An 18,850-nucleotide genomic window follows, 5' to 3' on the forward strand; every position below is an offset into this window, starting at 1 on the left:
TTGGTTTCCCCCTTACCTCTTTCCCCTCCCCACAGCACCTGTATATATGTATATATGTTTGTACGTATTTATTACTCCATTTTATTTGTACATATTTATTCTATTTATTTTATTTTGTTAATATGTTTCGTTCTGTTGTCTGTCTCCCCCTTCTAGACTGCGAGCCCGCTGTTGGGTAGGGACTGTCTCTGTTGCCAACTTGTACTTCCCAAGCGCTTAGTACAGTGCTCTGCACACAGTAAGTGCTCAATAAATATGACTGAATGAATGAATGGTACATTGAACATAGTAAGCGCTTAACAAATGCCATCATTATTATTATTATAAGACATTCTGGAACATATTTCTGCAACTCCAGCGAAGAAACTCTTGACCACTACCAATATGACTGCATTGCAGTAACTTGACTGCAGCAAAAGCTCCTTGTTTCTTGGGAAACTCAGTTCTGCCAGAATATGCATTTTCAATACTCGTTTTGGCTGGAACATTGTGAGGAAATTAGGGAAACAATAACCCAAACAACCGAGCCTACTTACTGCATACTACAGCATCAGAAAAAATGAATTTTTGCACGTGTGCAGGCGTGATATCTGAACAACCGTCTACTACTTGGCCTGTGAAAAGGTCACAAGACTAGGAATCAGGAGACTTGGGCTCTAGTCGTGGCTCCTCCACTTGTGTGCTGTGTGGCCTGGGGCAAGTCGATGAATTTTTCTGTGCCTCAGTTTCCTCACTTGGGAGTTGAGGATTAAATACCTGTTTTACCTCCCCTAAAACTGGGGCAGGAACTGTGAGAAGATTTATTGTATCTACCTCAGTGCTTGGCATGGAGTAACTGCTTGACACAGCCCTGTAATTATAACTCCAAGACAAATTTTCCTTTATGGCAGAGTTTTGCAAGAAGAACACAATCCATGTGGTATGGGAGAACTAGGAGTATTTCTTTTATTATCAGATCTCAAGGTGGATCTAAAATATACTCAAACCGTTGTTTGACGATTCCATTCCTCAAACCCAATCAACAAAACCTATCTTGGATCATCTCCAGTACTACACCTAGAAATGCCCTTGAGTTACCACATTGTCATTTAACTTTTGGAACAGGCTCCAAACAATACAGCCTAGAGAGTCTACGTTGAGTTATTTAGGAAAATAACGGGAAAATTATAGCATGCGTTATTAACTCAGCAGATGTCAAGAATGATATAAATGATGATTTCTGTAGGTCAAAGAACAGTTTACATCTGAGATACGCTTCATCCTTGTGACCTGTTGCTTTAGCTCCAGTAAGCGCTCAATAAATACAATTGAATTAATCCCACATTCCTTAAATTATTTTTCACATGCACAACTAATTTTTAGTGCTTACTACCAATCATTAGCAAACATGAATAATGCGGAAGCAGTCAGGCCTATTCATTCATTCATTCAATCGTATTTATTGAGCGCTTACTGTGTGCAGAGCACTGTACTAAGCGCTTGGGAAGTACAAGTTGGCAACTTGTGGAAAGACCACGGGCCTGAGAGTCGGAGGACCTGGGTTCTACTTCTGACTGCCATTTTCTGCTCTGTGACCTTTGGCAAGTCACTTCCCTTTCTGGTCCCTCAGTTTCCTCATCTGTCAAATGGGGATTGAATCCTATTCCCTCTCACTTAAGACTGTGAGCCCCTTACGAGACAGGGACTATATCCAACCTGGCTATCCTGTATCTAACCCAGAGTTTAGTACAGTGCTTGGCACAAAGTGCTTAACAAGCACCATAATTAACTACCAATAAAAAAATAATTCTGGTGGGTGGAGGCAAAGAAAGGGGGCTCTTGGCAGGGGAGCAGATCACAAGTCAAGAGAGTGTAATGGGAGACAGGTGGGGAAAGACAACTTTCTGGACGATCTGGACCACGACTGATTCTAATCTAAAAGATGCACTGAATGTGTAAATGTATGTGTGCTTCTGATGCACTGCTTTATGTGCTCCACGAGTCAATCGTGTGACTGATTCACACATGTGAATGCTGTATTCATCCATTATATCTAAACTTTTTGGGAGCAGGGACTGTGTCACCTTCTTTTTAAATTCCCCATAGCATCAAATATAGTATATTGGTGCTTTGTAGACATTGTTGAATTACAATGATTTCTATTCAAAGACTAAATCATTTTGAGGATTACTCCATCATCACCAGTGTACGAACACTCACTGTGTGCAGACCCCCGTACTAAATACTTGAGAGTACGATACAGAGTTGGCTGAACATGTTCCCCACAAGGAGTTTACAGCCTAGAGTGGGAAGACGGACATTAAAATTAGATATATACGTAAGTGCCGTGGGGCTGAGGTGGGGTGAAGAATAGGCTGGATTGTAGTGAGAAACCGGTGAGGTAAAATAGGAGGGAACATGGTACGCTATGAGTTTTCCTTGACAAATCACTGGTATTTGAGTGTCTACTGTGCAGAGCGCTGCAGTGCTACGTGATCTAGAGTATCATGAAAATCCTACATTCTCCTATCAGGATTCTGATGCATGTCTAAAGAAGGAATAAATGGGTTCTAAAGATTGGTACTTTAATTGATTCTACTAGGAAGATAAAGTGAGCTATAGCTTCAAATCATCATGGCAAAGCAATACTGAAGCAATCTGATTATCATCATCATCATCAATCATTTATTGAGCACTTACTATGTGCAGAGCACTGTACTAAGCGCTTGGGAAGTACAAATTGGCAACATATAGAGACAGTCCCTACCCAACAGTGGGCTCACAGCTAAGTGGATTCTACCCAATCCCGCCTTTTGTGACCCTGACTGGCATCACAAGAGCAATTTAAGGTTAAATAAGGTGGGCAGGGAATGTGCCTGCTAGATTGTTGCGCTGTACTCTCCCAAGCGGTCGGTGCAGTGCTCCACAGTAAGCACTCAATAAATATGATGGATGAAGTACATTCAATCAGAGGAAGTGCAAATGTCCTACACAATTTAATTCTCTCCTCATCCTGGAGAAAAATGCACGCTCATAGGCAGGTGACTATTAAAGAGAGTGGTGGCTAGGTGTGTCAGTGTGAGTGGGTAGGTGTGCCTGAACAGGTGTGTGTGTGGTGGAGGATGACTCTACCTTCCGGCCAGGATTTGGCCACTCCCCTCTCCTGCAGCATCTGAGGCTCGGTTAGTAATAATAATTATTATTATATACTGATATTTGATAAGCACATACTATGTGCAGAAACGCTCTGGGCATGTTGCTCCCCTCCTCAAAAATCTCCAGTGGCTACCAGTCAACCTGCGCATCAGGCAGAAACTCCTCACCCTGGGCTTCCAGGCTGTCCATCCCCTCGCCCCCTCCTACCTCACCTCCCTTCTGTCCTTCTCCAGCCCAGCCCGCGCCCTCCACTTTTCTGCCGCTAATCTCCTCACCATGCCTCGTTCTCGCCTGTCCCGCCGTCGACCCCCGGCCCACGTCCTCCACACACCTGCCAAACTAGCTCTCTTCCTCCCTTCAAAGCCCTACTGAGAGCTCACCTCCTCCAGGAGGCCTTCCCACACTGAGCCCCCTTTATCTTCTCCTCCTCCCCATCTCCCCTGCCCTACCTCCTTTCCCTCCCCACAGCACCTGTATATATGTTTGTACAGATTCCTCTATTTATTTTACTTGTACATATTTACTATTCTATTTATTTTGTTAATGATGTGCATAGGGCTTTAAATCTATTTGTTCTGATGATTTTGACACCTGTCTACATGCTTTGTTTGTTGTCTGTCCCCCCTTCTAAAAATAATAATAATAATAATAATAATGATGATGATGATGATGGCATTTGGAAAGTGCTTACTATAATAATAATAATGATGGCATTTGTTAAGCGCTTACTATGTGCAAAGCACTGTTCTAAGTGCTGGTGGGGGGGGGGGGAGATACAAGGTGATCAGGCTGTCCCACGTGGGGCTCACAGTCTTAATCCCCGTTTTCCAGATGAGGTCACTGAGGCCCAGAAAAGTGAAGTGACTTGCCCAAGGTCACACAGCAGACATGTGGCGGAGCCGGGATTAGAACCCACAACTTCTGACTCCCAAGCCCGTGTTCTTTCCACTGAGCCACACTGCTTCCAGACTGTGAGCCCGTTGCTGGGCAGGGGCCGTCTCTCTAGGTTGCCGACTTGTACTTCCCAAGTGCTTAGTCTGGGCCTCAGTTCCCTCATCTGTAAAATGGGGATTAAGACTGTAAATCCCACGTGGGACAAACTGATTACCTTGTATCTACCCCAGTGCTTTCATTCATTCATTCAATCGTATTTACTGAGCGCTTACTGTGTGCACAGCACTGTCCTAAACGCTTGGGAAGTACAAGTTGGCAACATATAGAGACGGACCCTACCCAAAAGCGGGCTCACAGTCTAGCGCTTAACAAGTATCAACATTATTACCGTTTTTTTGGAGGCATTTATTAAGCGCTTACTATGTGCAAAGCACTGTTCTAAGCGCTGGGGAGGTTACAACGTGATCAGGTTGTCCCCTGGGGGGCTCACAGTCTTCACCCCCATTCTCCAGATGAGGTAACTGAGGCCCAGAGAAGTGAAGTGACTTGCCCAAAGTCACACAGCTGACAGTTGGCGGAGCCGGGATTTGAACCCATGACTTCTGACTCCAAAGCCCGGGCTCTTTCCTACTGAGCCACGCTGCTATTATTATTAGTCCAGTGCTCTGCACACAGTAAGTGCGCAATAAATATGACTGAATGAATGAATGGCTGGATGACTGAATGAAGGGGCTGCCGCTGGGCGTTCCCAAACTGAGCCCCCTCCTCCTTCCCCTCCCCATAGCACCTGTATATATGTCTGTACAGATTTATTACTCTATTTTACTTGTACATATTTATTCTATTTATTTTATTTCAATATGTTCTGTTTTGTTGTCCGTCTCCCCCTTCTAGACTGTGAGCCCGCTACTGGGTAGGGCCCGTCTCTATATGTTGCCAACTTGTGCTTCCCAAGCACTTAGTCCAGTGCTCTGCACACAGTAAGCGCTCAATCAATACGACTGATTGATTGATTGGAGCCTGGAGACGCAAACTGGAGGTGGAGGCTGGGGGTGGAGGCTGAAAGTAGAGGCTGGACACGATGTTCTTCTAGACTGTGAGCCCACTGTTGGGTAGGGCCCGTTTCTATATGTTGCCAACTTGTACTTCCCAAGCGCTTAGTCCAGTGCTCTGCACACAGTAAGCGCTCAATAAATACAATTAAATGAATGAATAAGAGTGCAATAAATACGACTGAATGAATGAATGCCAACTTGTCCTTCCCAAGCGCTTAGTCCAGTGCTCTGCACACAGTAAGCGCTCAATATGACTGAATGAATGAATGCCAACTTGTCATTCCCAAACGCTTAGTCCAGTGCTCTGCAGTAAGCCCTCAATAAATACGACTGAATGAATGAATGAATGAATGCCAGCTTGTCCTTCCCAAGCGCTTAGTCCAGTGCTCTGCACACAGTAGGCGCTCAATTAATATGACTGAATGAATGAATGCCAACTGGTCCTTCCCAAGCACTTAGTCCAGTGCTCTGCACAGAGGAGGCGCTCAATTAATACGACTGAATGAATGAATGCCAACTTGTCCTTCCCTAAGCGCTTAGTCCAGTGTTCCGCACACAGCAGGCGCTCAATAAACACGATTGAGTGAATGAATGAATGCCAACCTGTCCTTCCCAAGCGCTTAGTCCAGTGCTCCGCACACAGCAGGCGCTCAATAAACACGATTGAATGAATGAATGAATGCCAACCTGTCCTTCCCAAGCCTTAGTCCAGTGCTCCGCACACAGTAGGCGCTCAATAAACGCGATTGAATGAATGAATGAATGCCAACCTGTCCTTCCCAAGCCTTAGAGAAGCAGCGTGGCTCAGTGGAAAGAGCGCGGGCTTTGGAGTCAGAGGTCAGGGGTTCGAATCCCGGCCCCACCAACTGTCAGCTGTGGGACTCTGGGCGAGTCACTTCACTGGGCCTCAGTTCCCTCGACTGGAAAATGGGGATGAAGACTGGGAGCCCCCCTGTGGGACACTTTGTAACCTCCCCGGTGCTTAGAACAGGGCTTGGCACAGAGTAAGCGCTTAATAAATGCCTTCACTATTATTATTATTACTTAGTCCAGTGCTCTGCGCACGGGAGGCGCTCAATAAATACGACTGAATGAATGCCAAGCGCTTGGTCCAGTGCTCTGCACACAGTCAGCAGCGCCCAATAAAGGCGACTAAATGAATGAATGAATGGCCGGCTGACTGACTGAGTGAATGAATGAAGGGGCTGGTCCGTTGGTGCGGGGGTCCCCGGGGGCCTGAGGGAGGGAGGGACCGACCACTCCCTCCTTCGGCCCTACTTACTGAGCGCCTACCGCGCGCGGGGCACTGGACTGAACGCTCGGGGCGGGCCTGGCCCTTCGCGTGACCTCTGACCCTGGTCAAATCAATCAATCAATCAATCAATCGTATTCATTGAGCGCTTACTATGTGCAGAGCACTGGACTAAGCGCTTGGGAAGTACAAATTGGCATCACATAGAGACAGTCCCTACCCAACAGTGGGCTCACAGTCTAAAAGGGGGAGACAGAGAACAGAACCAAACATACCAACAAAATAAAATAAATAGGATAGAAATGTACAAGTAAAATAAATAAATAAATAAATAAATAAATAGAGTAATAAATATGTACAACCATATATACATATATACAGGTGCTGTGGGGAAGGGAAGGAGGTAAGACGGGGGGATGGAGAGGGGGACGAGGGGGACGAGGCGGGGGTCGCTGACAAGGGGCCCTCCGAGGCCCATCATCAGCATCATCATCATCAATCGTATTTATTGAGCGCTTACTATGTGCAGAGCACTGTACTAAGCGCTTGGGAAGTACAAATTGGCAACACCTAGAGGCGGTCCCTACCCAACGGTGGGCTCACAGTCTAAAAGGGGGAGACGGAGAACAAAACCAAACGTACTAACAAAATAAAATAAATAGGATAGATACGTACAAGATAGAGTAATAAATATGTACAAACATATATCCATATCTACAGGTGCTATGGGGAAGGGAAGGAGGTAAGATGAGGGGGATGGAGAGGGGGAGGAGGGGGAGAGGAAGGAGGGGACCCAGTCTGGGAAGGCCTCCTGGAGGAGGTGAGCTCTCAGCAGGGCCTTGAAGGGAGGAAGAGAGCGAGCTTGGCGGAGGGGCTGAGGGAGGGCATTCCAGGCCCGGGGGAGGCCCGGTGAGGAGAAATCCTTGAATTCTTGGGACTCGTCCGTGCGAAGAAGGGTGCTTATTTCACGACCAGCCCCACAGCGCTTATGGCTGTAAATGCATTTCTATTAAATATTGTCCGTCTGCTCCTCTAGATTGTGAGCTGGTTTTGGGTAGGGAATTATAATGATGGCCCAGGGCATGCAGCCCCATCCTCCTCCTCCTCAATCGTATTTATTGAGCGCTTACTATGTGCAGAGCACCGTACCAAGCGCTTGGGAAGTACAAATTGGCAACATACAGAGACGGTCCCTACCCAACAGTGGGCTCACAGTCTAAAAGGGGGAGACGGAGAACAAATCCAAACGTACTAACAAAATAAAATAAATAGGATAGATATGGACAAGTAAAATAGAGTAATAAATATGTACAAACATATATCCATATATCCAGGTGCCGTGGGGAAGGGAAGGAGGTAAGATGGGGGGGACGGAGAGGGGGACGAGGGGGAGAGGGAGGAGGGGGCTCAGTGTGGGAAGGCCTCCTGGAGGAGGTGAGCTCTCAGCTCCATCGCCCAAGGCCGGGGCTGGTCCTCCTACCTCCCGAAGATGGTGTCCGCCCGTCGTGTCCCCCCCACGCTCCCCTCAGCCGGCCATGCTGCCGCCCCTCTTCACGACGCCCTCCCTTCCCCGCTAACCCAGCGCCAACGTGCGCGCCAGCCTAGGCCGAGAGCGCATGCGCTTTACGAGGCCCGCCCTCGGCGGGCACCGGACTACGACTCCCAGAATGCCGCGCGCGGCCGCCCAGAGGCAGGACGCATGTGCCTTAAAAGGCCCGACTGGGACGCATGCGCCCTACAACACCCGCCCTCGGTTAGCATCCGACTATATGACTACCACGATGCCGTGCGTGGCCGCTCAGCGGCAGGACGCATGCGCCCTACACGGACCTCCCTCGGACCTCGTCAGACTGCGGCCGCCTAGACGAAAGACGCATGCGCCTTACAAGGCCCTCCCTCCGGCTCTCGGCTGGCACCCGACTACGACTCCCACAATGCCTTGCGCGGCTGCCCAACAGCAGGACGCATGCGCCCTACCAGGCCCTCCCTCCGCCCCGCGGACATCATCAGACCGCGGCCGCCTAGACGAAAGACGCACGCGCCTTACAAGGCCCGCCCCCGGCTAGCACCCGACTACGACTCCCACGATGCCTTGCGCGGCCGCTGAGCGGCACGACGCATGCGCCCTACATGAACCTCCTTTGGACCTCGTCAGACCGCGGCCGCCTAGACGAAGGACGCATGCGCCCTACAAGGCCCTCCCTCCCTCCGCCCCGAGGACCTCATCAGACTGCGGCCGCCTAGACGGAAGACGCATGCGCCCTCTAAAGCCCTCCCTCCGCCCCTCGGCTAGCACCAAACCGCTCCCACGATGCCTTGCGTCGCCGTGAGAAGCAGCGTGGTTCAGTGGGAAGAGCCGGGCTTGGGAGTCAGAGGTCATGGGTTCTAATCCTCGCTGCGCCACATGTCTGCTGTGTGACCTTGGGCACGTCACTTCACTTCTCTGAACCTCAGTTTCCTCATCTGTGAAATGGGGGTTAAGACTGTGAGCCCCACGTGGGACAACCTGGTCACCTCGTATCTCCCCAGCGCTTAGAACAGTGCTTTGCACATAGTAAGCGCATAACAAATGCCATTGCTATTATTATTAAGTACGCATGTGCCCTAAAAGGCCCCACTCGGCTGCCACCAGACTACAGCTCCCACAATGCCCAGCAGCAGGACGCATGCGCCCTAGAAGGCCCCCACTTGGCTGTCACCAACCTAACAGCTCTCACAATGCCGTGCGCGGCCGTCCAGCAGCAGGACGCATGCGCCCTAGAAGGCCCTCCTCAGGGACTCGGCTGCCGCCAGACTACAGCTCCCACAATGCCCAGCAGCAGGACGCATGCGCCCTAGAAGGCACCACTCGGCTGTCACCAACCTAACAGCTCCCACAATGCCGTGCGCGGCCGTCCAGCAGCAGGACGCATGCGCCCTAGAAGGCCCTCCTCAGGGACTCGACTGCCACCGGACTACAGCTCCCACAATGCCCAGCAGCAGGACGCATGCGCCCTAGAAGGCCCTTCTCGGCCATTCGGCTGCCACCAGACTAACCGCTCCCGCAGTGCCGTGCGTGGCCTCGCCGCAGCGGGGCGCATGCGCCCTAGAAAGCCCCACTCGGCTTCAAAGCCCTACTGAGAGATCACCTCCCCCAGGAGGCCTTCCCACACTGAGCCCCCTCCTTCCTCTTCCTCTCCCCCCCTCCATCCTCCCGCCTTACCTCCTTCCCACACCACCTGTATATATGTTTGTACGTATTTGTTACTCTATTTTATTTGTACATATTCTATTTATTTTATTTTGTTAATATGTTTGGTTGTCTGTCTCCCCCTTCTAGACTGTGAGCCCGCTGTTGGGTAGGGACCCTCTCTGGATATTGCCAACTTGGACTTCCCAAGCGCTTAGTACATATTTATTACTCTTTTTATTTATTTATTTTACTTGTACATATCTATTCTATTTATTTTATTTTGTTAGTATGGTTTTGTTCTCTGTCTCCCCCTTTTAGACTGTGAGCCCACTGTTGGGTAGGGACTGTCTCTATATGCTGCCAACTTGTACTTCTCAAGCGCTTAGTACAGTGCTCTACACCCAGTAAGTGCTCAATAAATACGATTGATTGATTGGTACAGTGCTCTGCACACAGTAAGCGCTCAATAAATACGATTGAATGAAGGAATGAACTTGTACTTCCCAAGCGCTTAGTACAGTGCTCTGCACACAGTAAGCGCTCAATAAATACGATTGATTGATTGGTACAGTGCTCTGCACCGAGTAAGCGCTCAATAAATACGATTGAACGAATGAACTTGTACTTCCCAAGCGCTTAGTACAGTGCTCTGCACACTGTAAGCGCTCAATAAGTACGATTGATTGATTGAATGAATGAATGAATAAATACGATTGAATGAATGGATGACTCCAACCTAAGAACTCCCACAATGCCATGGGCGGCCGTCCAGCAGCAGGACGCATGCGTCCGAGAAGGCCCTCCTCGGCCACTGGGCTGCCACCAGACTACAGCTCCCACAATGCCCAGCAGGATGACGCATGCGCCCTAGAAGGCACTCGGCGGCCACCAGACTACAGCTCCCACAATGCCCAGCAGCTGGACGCATGCGCCCTACGAGGCCCTCCTCGGCAGCCACCAGACTACAGCTCCCACAATGCCCAGCAGCAGGGCGCATGCGCCCTCGAAGGTCCTCTTCGGCCACTCGGTTGCCGCTGGACTACAACTCCCACAATGCCGCGCGCGGAAGGGTCTAAGTTACACACACACACACACACACACACATTCACACATTCCAGCAGGCGAGGCCTGAGCAAGCAGGGAGTTTTTAAGGAGATCATTTTTATTTTCCAGACATGTCTTCCTTGATTAAGAAAGTGATCAGCACAGCGAAAGCTCCAGGTGCAATTGGACCCTACAGGTAATCATAACAATGATGGCATTTGTTAAGCGCTTACTATGTGCCAAGCACTGTTCTAAGCGCTGGGGAGGTTACAAGGTGATCAGGTTGCCCCACGTGGGGCTCACAGTCTTCACCCCCATTTTACAGATGAGGGAACTGAGGCCCAGGGAAGCATTGTGGCTCAGTGGCAAGATCCCGGGCTTGGGAGTCAGAGGTCGTGGGTTCGAATCCTGCCACCGCCACAATGATGGCATTGATTAAGCGCTTACTAGGTGCCAAGCACTGTTCTAAGCGCTGGGGAGGTACAAGGTGATGAGGTTGTTCCACGTGGGGTTCACAGTCTTAATCCCCATTTTACAGATGAGGGAACTGAGGTCCAGAGAAGTGAAGTGATTTGGCCAAAGTCACACAGCTGACAATTGGCAGAGCCGGGATTTGAACCCATGACCTCTGACTCCCAAGCCCGGGCTCTTTCCACTGCACGACTATGCTTGTCTGATGTGTGATCTTGGGCAAGTCACTTCACTTCCCTGGGCCTCAGTTTCCTCATCTAGAAAATGGGGGTGAAGACTGGGAGCCCCATTCATTCAGTCGTATTTATTAATAATAACGATGGCATTTGTTAAGCGCTTGCTATGTGCCAAGCACTGTTCTAAGTACTGGGGAGGTTACAAGGTGATCGGGTTGTCCCACGTGGGGCTCACAGTCTTCATCCCCACTTTACAGATGAGGGAACTGAGGCCCAGAGAAGTGAAGTGACTTGCCCAAAGTCACACAGCTGACAAGTGGTGGAGCCAGGATTTAATAATAATAATAATGGCATTTATTAAGCACTTTGTGCAAAGCACTGTTCTAAGCACCGGGGAGGTTACAAGGTGATCGGGTTGTCCCACGGGGGGCTCACAATCTTAATCCCCATTTTACAGATTAGGGAACTGAGGCACAGAGAAGTTAAAAGTGACTTGCCCAAAGTCACACAGCTGACAAGAGTGGCGGAGCCAGGATTTAGTAATAATAATAATAATAATAATAATAATGGCATTTATTAAGCGCTTACTATGTGCAAAGCACTGTTCTAAGCGCTGGGGAGGTTACAAGGTGATCAGGTTGTCCCACGGGGGGCTCACAGTCTTCATCCCCATTTGACAGATGAGGGAACTGAGGCACAGAGAAGTTAAAAATGACTTGCCCAAAGTCACATTCATTCATTCAATCGTATTTATTGAGCACTTACTGTGTGCAGAGCACTGGACTAAGCGCTTGGGAAGTACAGGTTGGCAACATATAGAGACGGTCCCTACCCAACAGCGGGCTCACGGTCACACAGCTGACAAGTGGCGGAGCCAGGATTTGAACCCATGACCTCTGACTCCCAATCCCGGGCTCTTTCCACTGAGCCATGCTGCTTCTCAAATACAATTGAATGAACCTTTTCAATCAATCAATCAATCAATCGTATTTATTGAGCGCTTACTGTGTGCAGAGCACTGTACTAAGTGCTTGGGAAGTACAAGTTGGCAACATACAGAGACGGTCCCTACCCAACAGTGGGCTCACAGTCCCTCCACCTATTGCAGTGATCTTTCCAACTGGCCCAAAACCATTCTTTTTCTCCTGTTTTCAGACTCTGATTTCCTCATCTAGTCTGGGAATGAGCTTTCCTGAATCGAGGATAAAAATCATATCAGTTGTGACCCGGGAAAGATAGTCAGGAACTATCAATCAATCAATCGTATTTATTGAGCGCTTTCTGTGTGCAGAGCACTGTACTAAGCACTTGATAAGTACAAGTTGGCAACATATAGAGACGGTCCCTACCCAACAGTGGGCTCACAGTCTAGAAGGGGGAGACAGAGAACAAAACCAAACATATGAACAAAATAAAATAAAAAGAATAGATATGTACAAGTAAAATAAATAGTAATAAATACATACAAACATCTATACATATATACAGGTGCTGTGGGGAGGGGAAGGAGGTAAGGCGGGGGGATTCATTCAATCGTATTTATTGAACGCTTACTGTGTTGCAGAGCACTGTACTAATCAATCAATCAATCGTATTGAGCGCTTACTGTGTGCAGAGCACTGTACTAAGCGCTTGGGAAGTCCAAGTTGGCAACATCTAGAGATGGTCCCTACCCAACAGTGGGCTCACAGTCTAGAAGGGGGAGACAGAGAACAAAACAAAACGTATTAACAAAATAAAATAAAAAGAATAGATATGTACAAGTAAAATAAATAGAGTAATAAATACGTACAAACATCTATACATATATACAGGTGCTGTGGGGAAGGGAAGGAGGTAAGGCAGGGGGATTCATTCAATCGTATTTATTGAGCGCTTACTGTGTTGCAGAGCACTGTACTAATCAATCAATCAATCGTATTCATTGAGCGCTTACTGTGTGCAGAGCACTGTACTAAGCGCTTGATAAGTACAAGTTGGCAACATATAGAGACGGTCCCTACCCAACAGTGGGCTCACAGTCTAGAAGGGGGAGACAGAGAACAAAACCAAACATATTAACAAAATAAAATAAAAAGAATAGATATGTACAAGTAAAATAGAGTAATAAATATGTACAAACATATATACAGATATACAGGTGCTGTGGGGAGGGGAAGGAGGTAAGGCGGGGGGATTCAATCGTATTTATTGAGCGCTTACTGTGTTGCAGAGCACTGTACTAATCAATCAATCAATCGTATTCATTGAGCGCTTACTGTGTGCAGAGCACTGGACTAAGCGCTTGGAAAGTCCAAGTTGGCAACATATAGAGACGGTCCCTACCCAACAGTGGGCTCACAGTCTAGAAGGGGGAGACAGAGAACAAAACCAAACTTATGAGCAAAATAAAATAAAAAGAATAGATATGTACAAGTAAAATAAATAGAGTAATAAATATGTACAAATATATATACATATATACAGGTGCTGTGGGGAAGGGAAGGAGGTAAGGCGGGGGGATTCATTCAATCATATTTATTGAGCGCTTACTGTGTGCAGAGCACTGGACTAGTGACAAGGGAAGGGCTACGACTTGCCACCCCCAAAGCCGGAGGGGTAATAAGGAATATTTTGCCCGTCTGGAAAGAAACCAGTCTTTTAAACAAGGGCTTAAATATCGGGTGTATAATTAGCAAGATGGTAAGGGAACTAGATTAAAGGTTCCTTATGCTGAGGCTATTTGTTAGCTTCATCCCTGTCAATCAAGTAGAAATATTTATTGGGTGTCCACTGTGGGCTGAGCACTTGGACTGTGGGGACTGTCTCTATATCATCATCAATCGTATTTATTGAGCGCTTACTATGTTCAGAGCACTGTACTAAGCGCTTGGGAAGTACAAATTGGCAACATATAGAGACGGTCCCTACCCAACAGTGGGCTCACAGTCTAAAAGACTCTCTATGTTGCCAACTTGTCCTTCCCAAGCGCTCAGTCCAGTGCTCTGCACACAGTAAGCGCTCAATAAATACGATTGATGATGGGTAGAGTATAAAAGTAGTGAGAAACAGCATAGGGTAGCGGATAAACTACGGACTTGACTCCCACGGGTCAGGCCATGGCTTCTAATCCCTGCCCTGCCACTTGTCCGCTGTGTGACCTTGGACAAGTCACTTCCCTGCGCGTCTGTAAAGTGGGGACTGAGACTGTGAGCGGCACATCAATCAGTCGGTCGTATTTATTGAGCGCTTACTGTGTGCAGAGCACTGGACTGAGCGCTCGGGAAGTCCAAGTTGGCAACATATAGATGGTCCCTACCCAACAGCGGGCTCACAGTCTAGAAGGGGGAAACAGAGGACAAAACAAAACATATTAACAAAATAAAATAAATAGAATAGATATGTACAAGTAAAATAAATAGAGTAATAAATGCATACAAACATATATACATAGGGGGACTGTGTCCAACCGGATTTACTCGTGTCCACTTTGGATTCATTCATGCAATTCGATCGTATTTATTGAGCGCTTACTGTGTGCAGAGCACTGTACTAAGCGCTTGGAAGGTACAGCTCGGCAACAGATGGAGACAATCCCTACCCAACATGAATGAAGGAGCAAGAAAGAGCACTGCAGAAAGGAGTGGGAGAAGAGGAGAGACGGGCTTAATCAGGGAAGGCTTCTTGGAGGAAATGTGCCTAAATAATAATAATAATAATAATGATGGCATTTATTAAGTGCTTACTATGCGCTGTTCTCAGCGCATCAATCCTCAATCAATTAATAGCAATTATTGAGTGCTTAGTATATTCAGAGCACCGTATTTCGTGATTAGGTGAGTACGACGGAGTTAGTAGGTCAATTTCTCCCCCAAGAAGCTTCAACCTAGAGGGGAGACAGACATTAAAATAAATTACAGATGTGTACACGAGAAGCGGCGTGGCTCAGTGGCTCGGGAGTCAGAGGTGGTGAGTTCTAATCCCGGCTCCACCACTTGTCAGCTGTGTGACTTTGGGCAAGTCACCTCATTTCTCCGTGCCTCAGTTCCCTCGTCTGTCAAATGGGGATGGGGACTTGTGGGACAACCTGATCACCTTGTATCTCCCCCAGCGCTTAGAGCAGTGCTTGGCACCTAGCACATAGTAAGCGCTTAACAAGTACCAACATTATTATTAGTAGTAGTAGTAAGCCCGCTGTTGGGTAGGGACCGCCTCCATATGTGGCCAACTTGTACTTCCCAAGCGCTTAGTACAGTGCTCTGCACACAGTGAGCGCTCCATAAATACGATTGAATGAATGAATAGTAAGCGCTGAGCAAATACCACCATTATTATAAGTGCTATGGGATTGAGGTTGGAGTGGATATCGGTCTTCTAGACTGTGAGCCCGCTGTTGGGTAGGGACCGTCTCCAGATGTGGCCAACTTGGACTTCCCCAAGCACTTAGCACAGTGCTCTGCGCACAGTAAGCGCTCAATAAATACGATTGAATGAATGAATAGTAAGCGCTGAGCAATACCACCATTATTAAAAGTGCTATGGGATTGAGGTCGGAGTGAATATCAGTCTTCTAGACTGTGAGCCCGCTGTTGGGTAGGGACCTTCTCTAGATGTGGCCAACTTGTACTTCCCCAAGCGCTCAGTACAGTGCTCTGCGCACAGTAAGCGCTCAATAAATACGATTGAATGAATGAATAGTAAGCGCTGAGCAATACCACCATTATTAAAAGTGCTATGGGATTGAGGTCGGAGTGAATATCAGTCTTCTAGACTGTGAGCCCGCTGTTGGGTAGGGACCGTCTCTAGATGTGGCCAACTTGTACTTCCCCAAGCGCTTAGCACAGTGCTCTGCGCACAGTAAGCGCTCAATAAATACGATTGAATGACTATCAAGTGGCTAAAGGATCCAGGGGCCAGGGCAGTGCGAAAGGGGGACCTTAGTCGGGGAAGGCTCCTTGATGGATTTGTGAATTTAATGAGGTGTCGAAGGTGGGGAGGGTGGCCGTCTGTCGGATGTGAAGGTAGAGGGAGTTCCAAACCAGAGGGAGGACGTGGCCAAAAATAGAGGGAGAAAAATAGACAAGATTGAGGTACGGCGAGTAGGTTGGTGTTAGCCGACCAAAAAGGGCCGGCTTGGGTGTCCGAAGGGGCGAGCTGATTGAGTCGCTAAGGAGTAACTGGTGCCCCGAAGGATGGGCAACCACTGGAGGGTCTGTGCGGGGAGACGTGGGCTAAATAGCTTTTTAGAAAAACGCTCCTCGTGGGCAGAGAAACGGGTCTACCGACTTTGTTGAATTGAATTCTCCCAAGCGTTTAGTACAGTGCCCTCCACACGTTTATTTATTTATCTATTTATAATAAGGTCGGTCTCCCCTTCTCTAGACTGTGAGCTCTCTATGGTCAGGAATGTGTCCGTTTATTGTTTTTTTTTTAATGACATTTATTAAGCGCTTACTATGTGCAAAGCACTGTTCTAAGCGCTGGGGAGGTTACAAGGTGATCAGGTTGTCCCACAGGGGGGCTCATAGTTTTAACCCCCATTTTCCAGATGAGGTAACTGAGGCCCAGAGAAGTGACGTGACTTGCCCAGGGTCACACAGCTGACAAGTGGCGGAGCCGAGATTTGAACCCATGACCTCTGACTCCAAAGCCTGGGGTCTTTCCACTGAGCCACGCTGCTTCTCTAATTGTTACGATTGTTACATCGTACTTTCCCAAGAGCTTAGTCCAGTGCTTTGCACACAGTAAGCACTCAATAAATACGATTGAATCAATGAAGTGCTCGTTGAATATGTTGGTCGATGAGCACTTAACATTTCTTTTAATATGTGGAAGTGCACACAGTAAGCACTCAATAAATATGATTGAATCAATGAAGTGCTCGTCGAATATGTTAGGCAATGAGTGCTTAACATTTCTTTTGATATGTGAAGGTTAATAGGGAACCAGACACATTGAAGAACAGGAGAATTTCTTGGCCTTTGGACGACCTCACCTACTAGGATTTCATTCGGCGAATTTTATTTGTTTATTGTTCTATCGTACTCTCCCAAGAGCTTAGTACAGTGCTTTGCACACAGTAAGCACTCAATAAATACGATTGAATCAACGAAGTGCTTGTTGAACATGTTGGTCAATGAGTGCGTAACATTTCTTTTAATATGTGGAAGTTAATAGTGAACCAGACACACTGAAGAACAGGAGAATTTCTTGGCCTTTGGACGACTTCACTTACTAGGATTTCATTCGGTGAATTTCATTTGTTTATTGTTCTGTCGTACTCTCCCAAGAGCTTAGTACAGTGCTTTGCACACAGTAAGCATTCAATAAATATGATTGAATCAATGAAGTGCTCGTTGAATATGTTGGCCAATGAGCACTTAACATTTCTTTTAATATGTGGAAGTGCACACAGTAAGCACTCAATAAATACGATTGAATCAATGAAGTGCTCGTTGAATATGTTGGTCAATGAGCGCTTAACATTTCTTTTAATATATGAAAGTTAATAGTGAACCAGACACACTGAAGAACAGGAGAATTTCTTGGCCTTTGGATGACTTCACCTACTAGGATTTCATTCGGTGAATTTTATTTGTTTATTGTTATATCATACTCTCCCAAGAGCTTAGTCCAGTGCTTTGCACACAGTAAGCACTCAATAAATACGATTGAATCAATGAAGTGCTCGTTGAATATGTTGGTCAATGAGCGCTTAACTTTTCTTTTAATATGTGGAAGTGCACACAGTAAGCACTCAATAAATATGATTGAATCAATGAAGTGCTCGTTGACTATGTTGGTCAATGAATGCTTAGCATTTCATTTGTGTATTGTTATATTGTACTCTCCCAAGAGCTTAGTACAGTGCTTTGCACACAGTAAGCACTCAATAAATACGATTGAATCAATGAAGTGCTAGTTGAATATGTTGGTCAATGAGCGCTTAACTTTTAATATGTGGAGTGCACACAGTAAGCACTCAATAAATATGATTGAATCAATGAAATGCTCGTTGAATATGTTGGTCAATGAGTGCTTAGCATTTCTTTTAATATGTGAAATTTAATAGTGAACCAGACACACTGAAGAACAGGAGAATTTCTTGGCCTTTGGATGACTTCACCTACTAGGATTTCATTTGGTGAATTTTATTTGTTTATTGTTATATCATACTCTCCCAAGAGCTTAGTCCAGTGCTTTGCACACAGTAAGCACTCAATAAATACGATTGAATCAATGAAGTGCTCGTTGAATATGTTGGTCAGTGAGCGCTTAACTTTTCTTTTAATATGTGGAAGTGCACACAGTAAGCACTCAATAAATATGATTGAATCAATGAAGTGCTCGTTGACTATGTTGGTCAATGAATGCTTAGCATTTCATTTGTGTATTGTTATATTGTACTCTCCCAAGAGCTTAGTACAGTGCTTTGCACACAGTAAGCACTCAATAAATACGATTGAATCAATGAAGTGCTAGTTGAATATGTTGGTCAATGAGCGCTTAACTTTTAATATGTGGAGTGCACACAGTAAGCACTCAATAAATATGATTGAATCAATGAAATGCTCGTTGAATATGTTGGTCAATGAGTGCTTAGCATTTCTTTTAATATGTGAAATTTAATAGTGAACCAGACACACTGAAGAACAGGAGAATTTCTTGGCCT

At 46.8% G+C, this 18,850-nt stretch overlaps 2 protein-coding genes across 3 annotated transcripts in view; one reads left to right on the forward strand and one right to left on the reverse strand.

Moving 5' to 3' along the window:
• Positions 1 to 7,898, reverse strand: part of POP1 (POP1 homolog, ribonuclease P/MRP subunit) — a 35,487-nt gene extending 27,589 nt beyond the window's left edge. The window contains exon 1 of the mRNA XM_038745170.1: positions 7,817 to 7,898. The gene's annotated coding sequence lies outside the window, so the exon portion shown is untranslated. The remainder of the gene's footprint in view (positions 1 to 7,816) is intronic.
• A 2,669-nt stretch (positions 7,899 to 10,567) lies between these two features.
• Positions 10,568 to 18,850, forward strand: part of RIDA (reactive intermediate imine deaminase A homolog) — a 29,257-nt gene continuing 20,974 nt past the window's right edge. For both annotated transcript variants that reach the window (XM_038745984.1, XM_038745983.1), the window contains exon 1: positions 10,568 to 10,748. In XM_038745984.1, the coding sequence (XP_038601912.1) occupies positions 10,684 to 10,748 (65 nt within the window). In that variant the 5' untranslated portion in view covers positions 10,568 to 10,683. The remainder of the gene's footprint in view (positions 10,749 to 18,850) is intronic.

The sequence above is a fragment of the Tachyglossus aculeatus genome, chromosome 4 (genome assembly GCF_015852505.1).
Source record: "Tachyglossus aculeatus isolate mTacAcu1 chromosome 4, mTacAcu1.pri, whole genome shotgun sequence".
In the NCBI taxonomy this organism is placed as follows: Eukaryota; Metazoa; Chordata; class Mammalia; order Monotremata; family Tachyglossidae; genus Tachyglossus; species Tachyglossus aculeatus.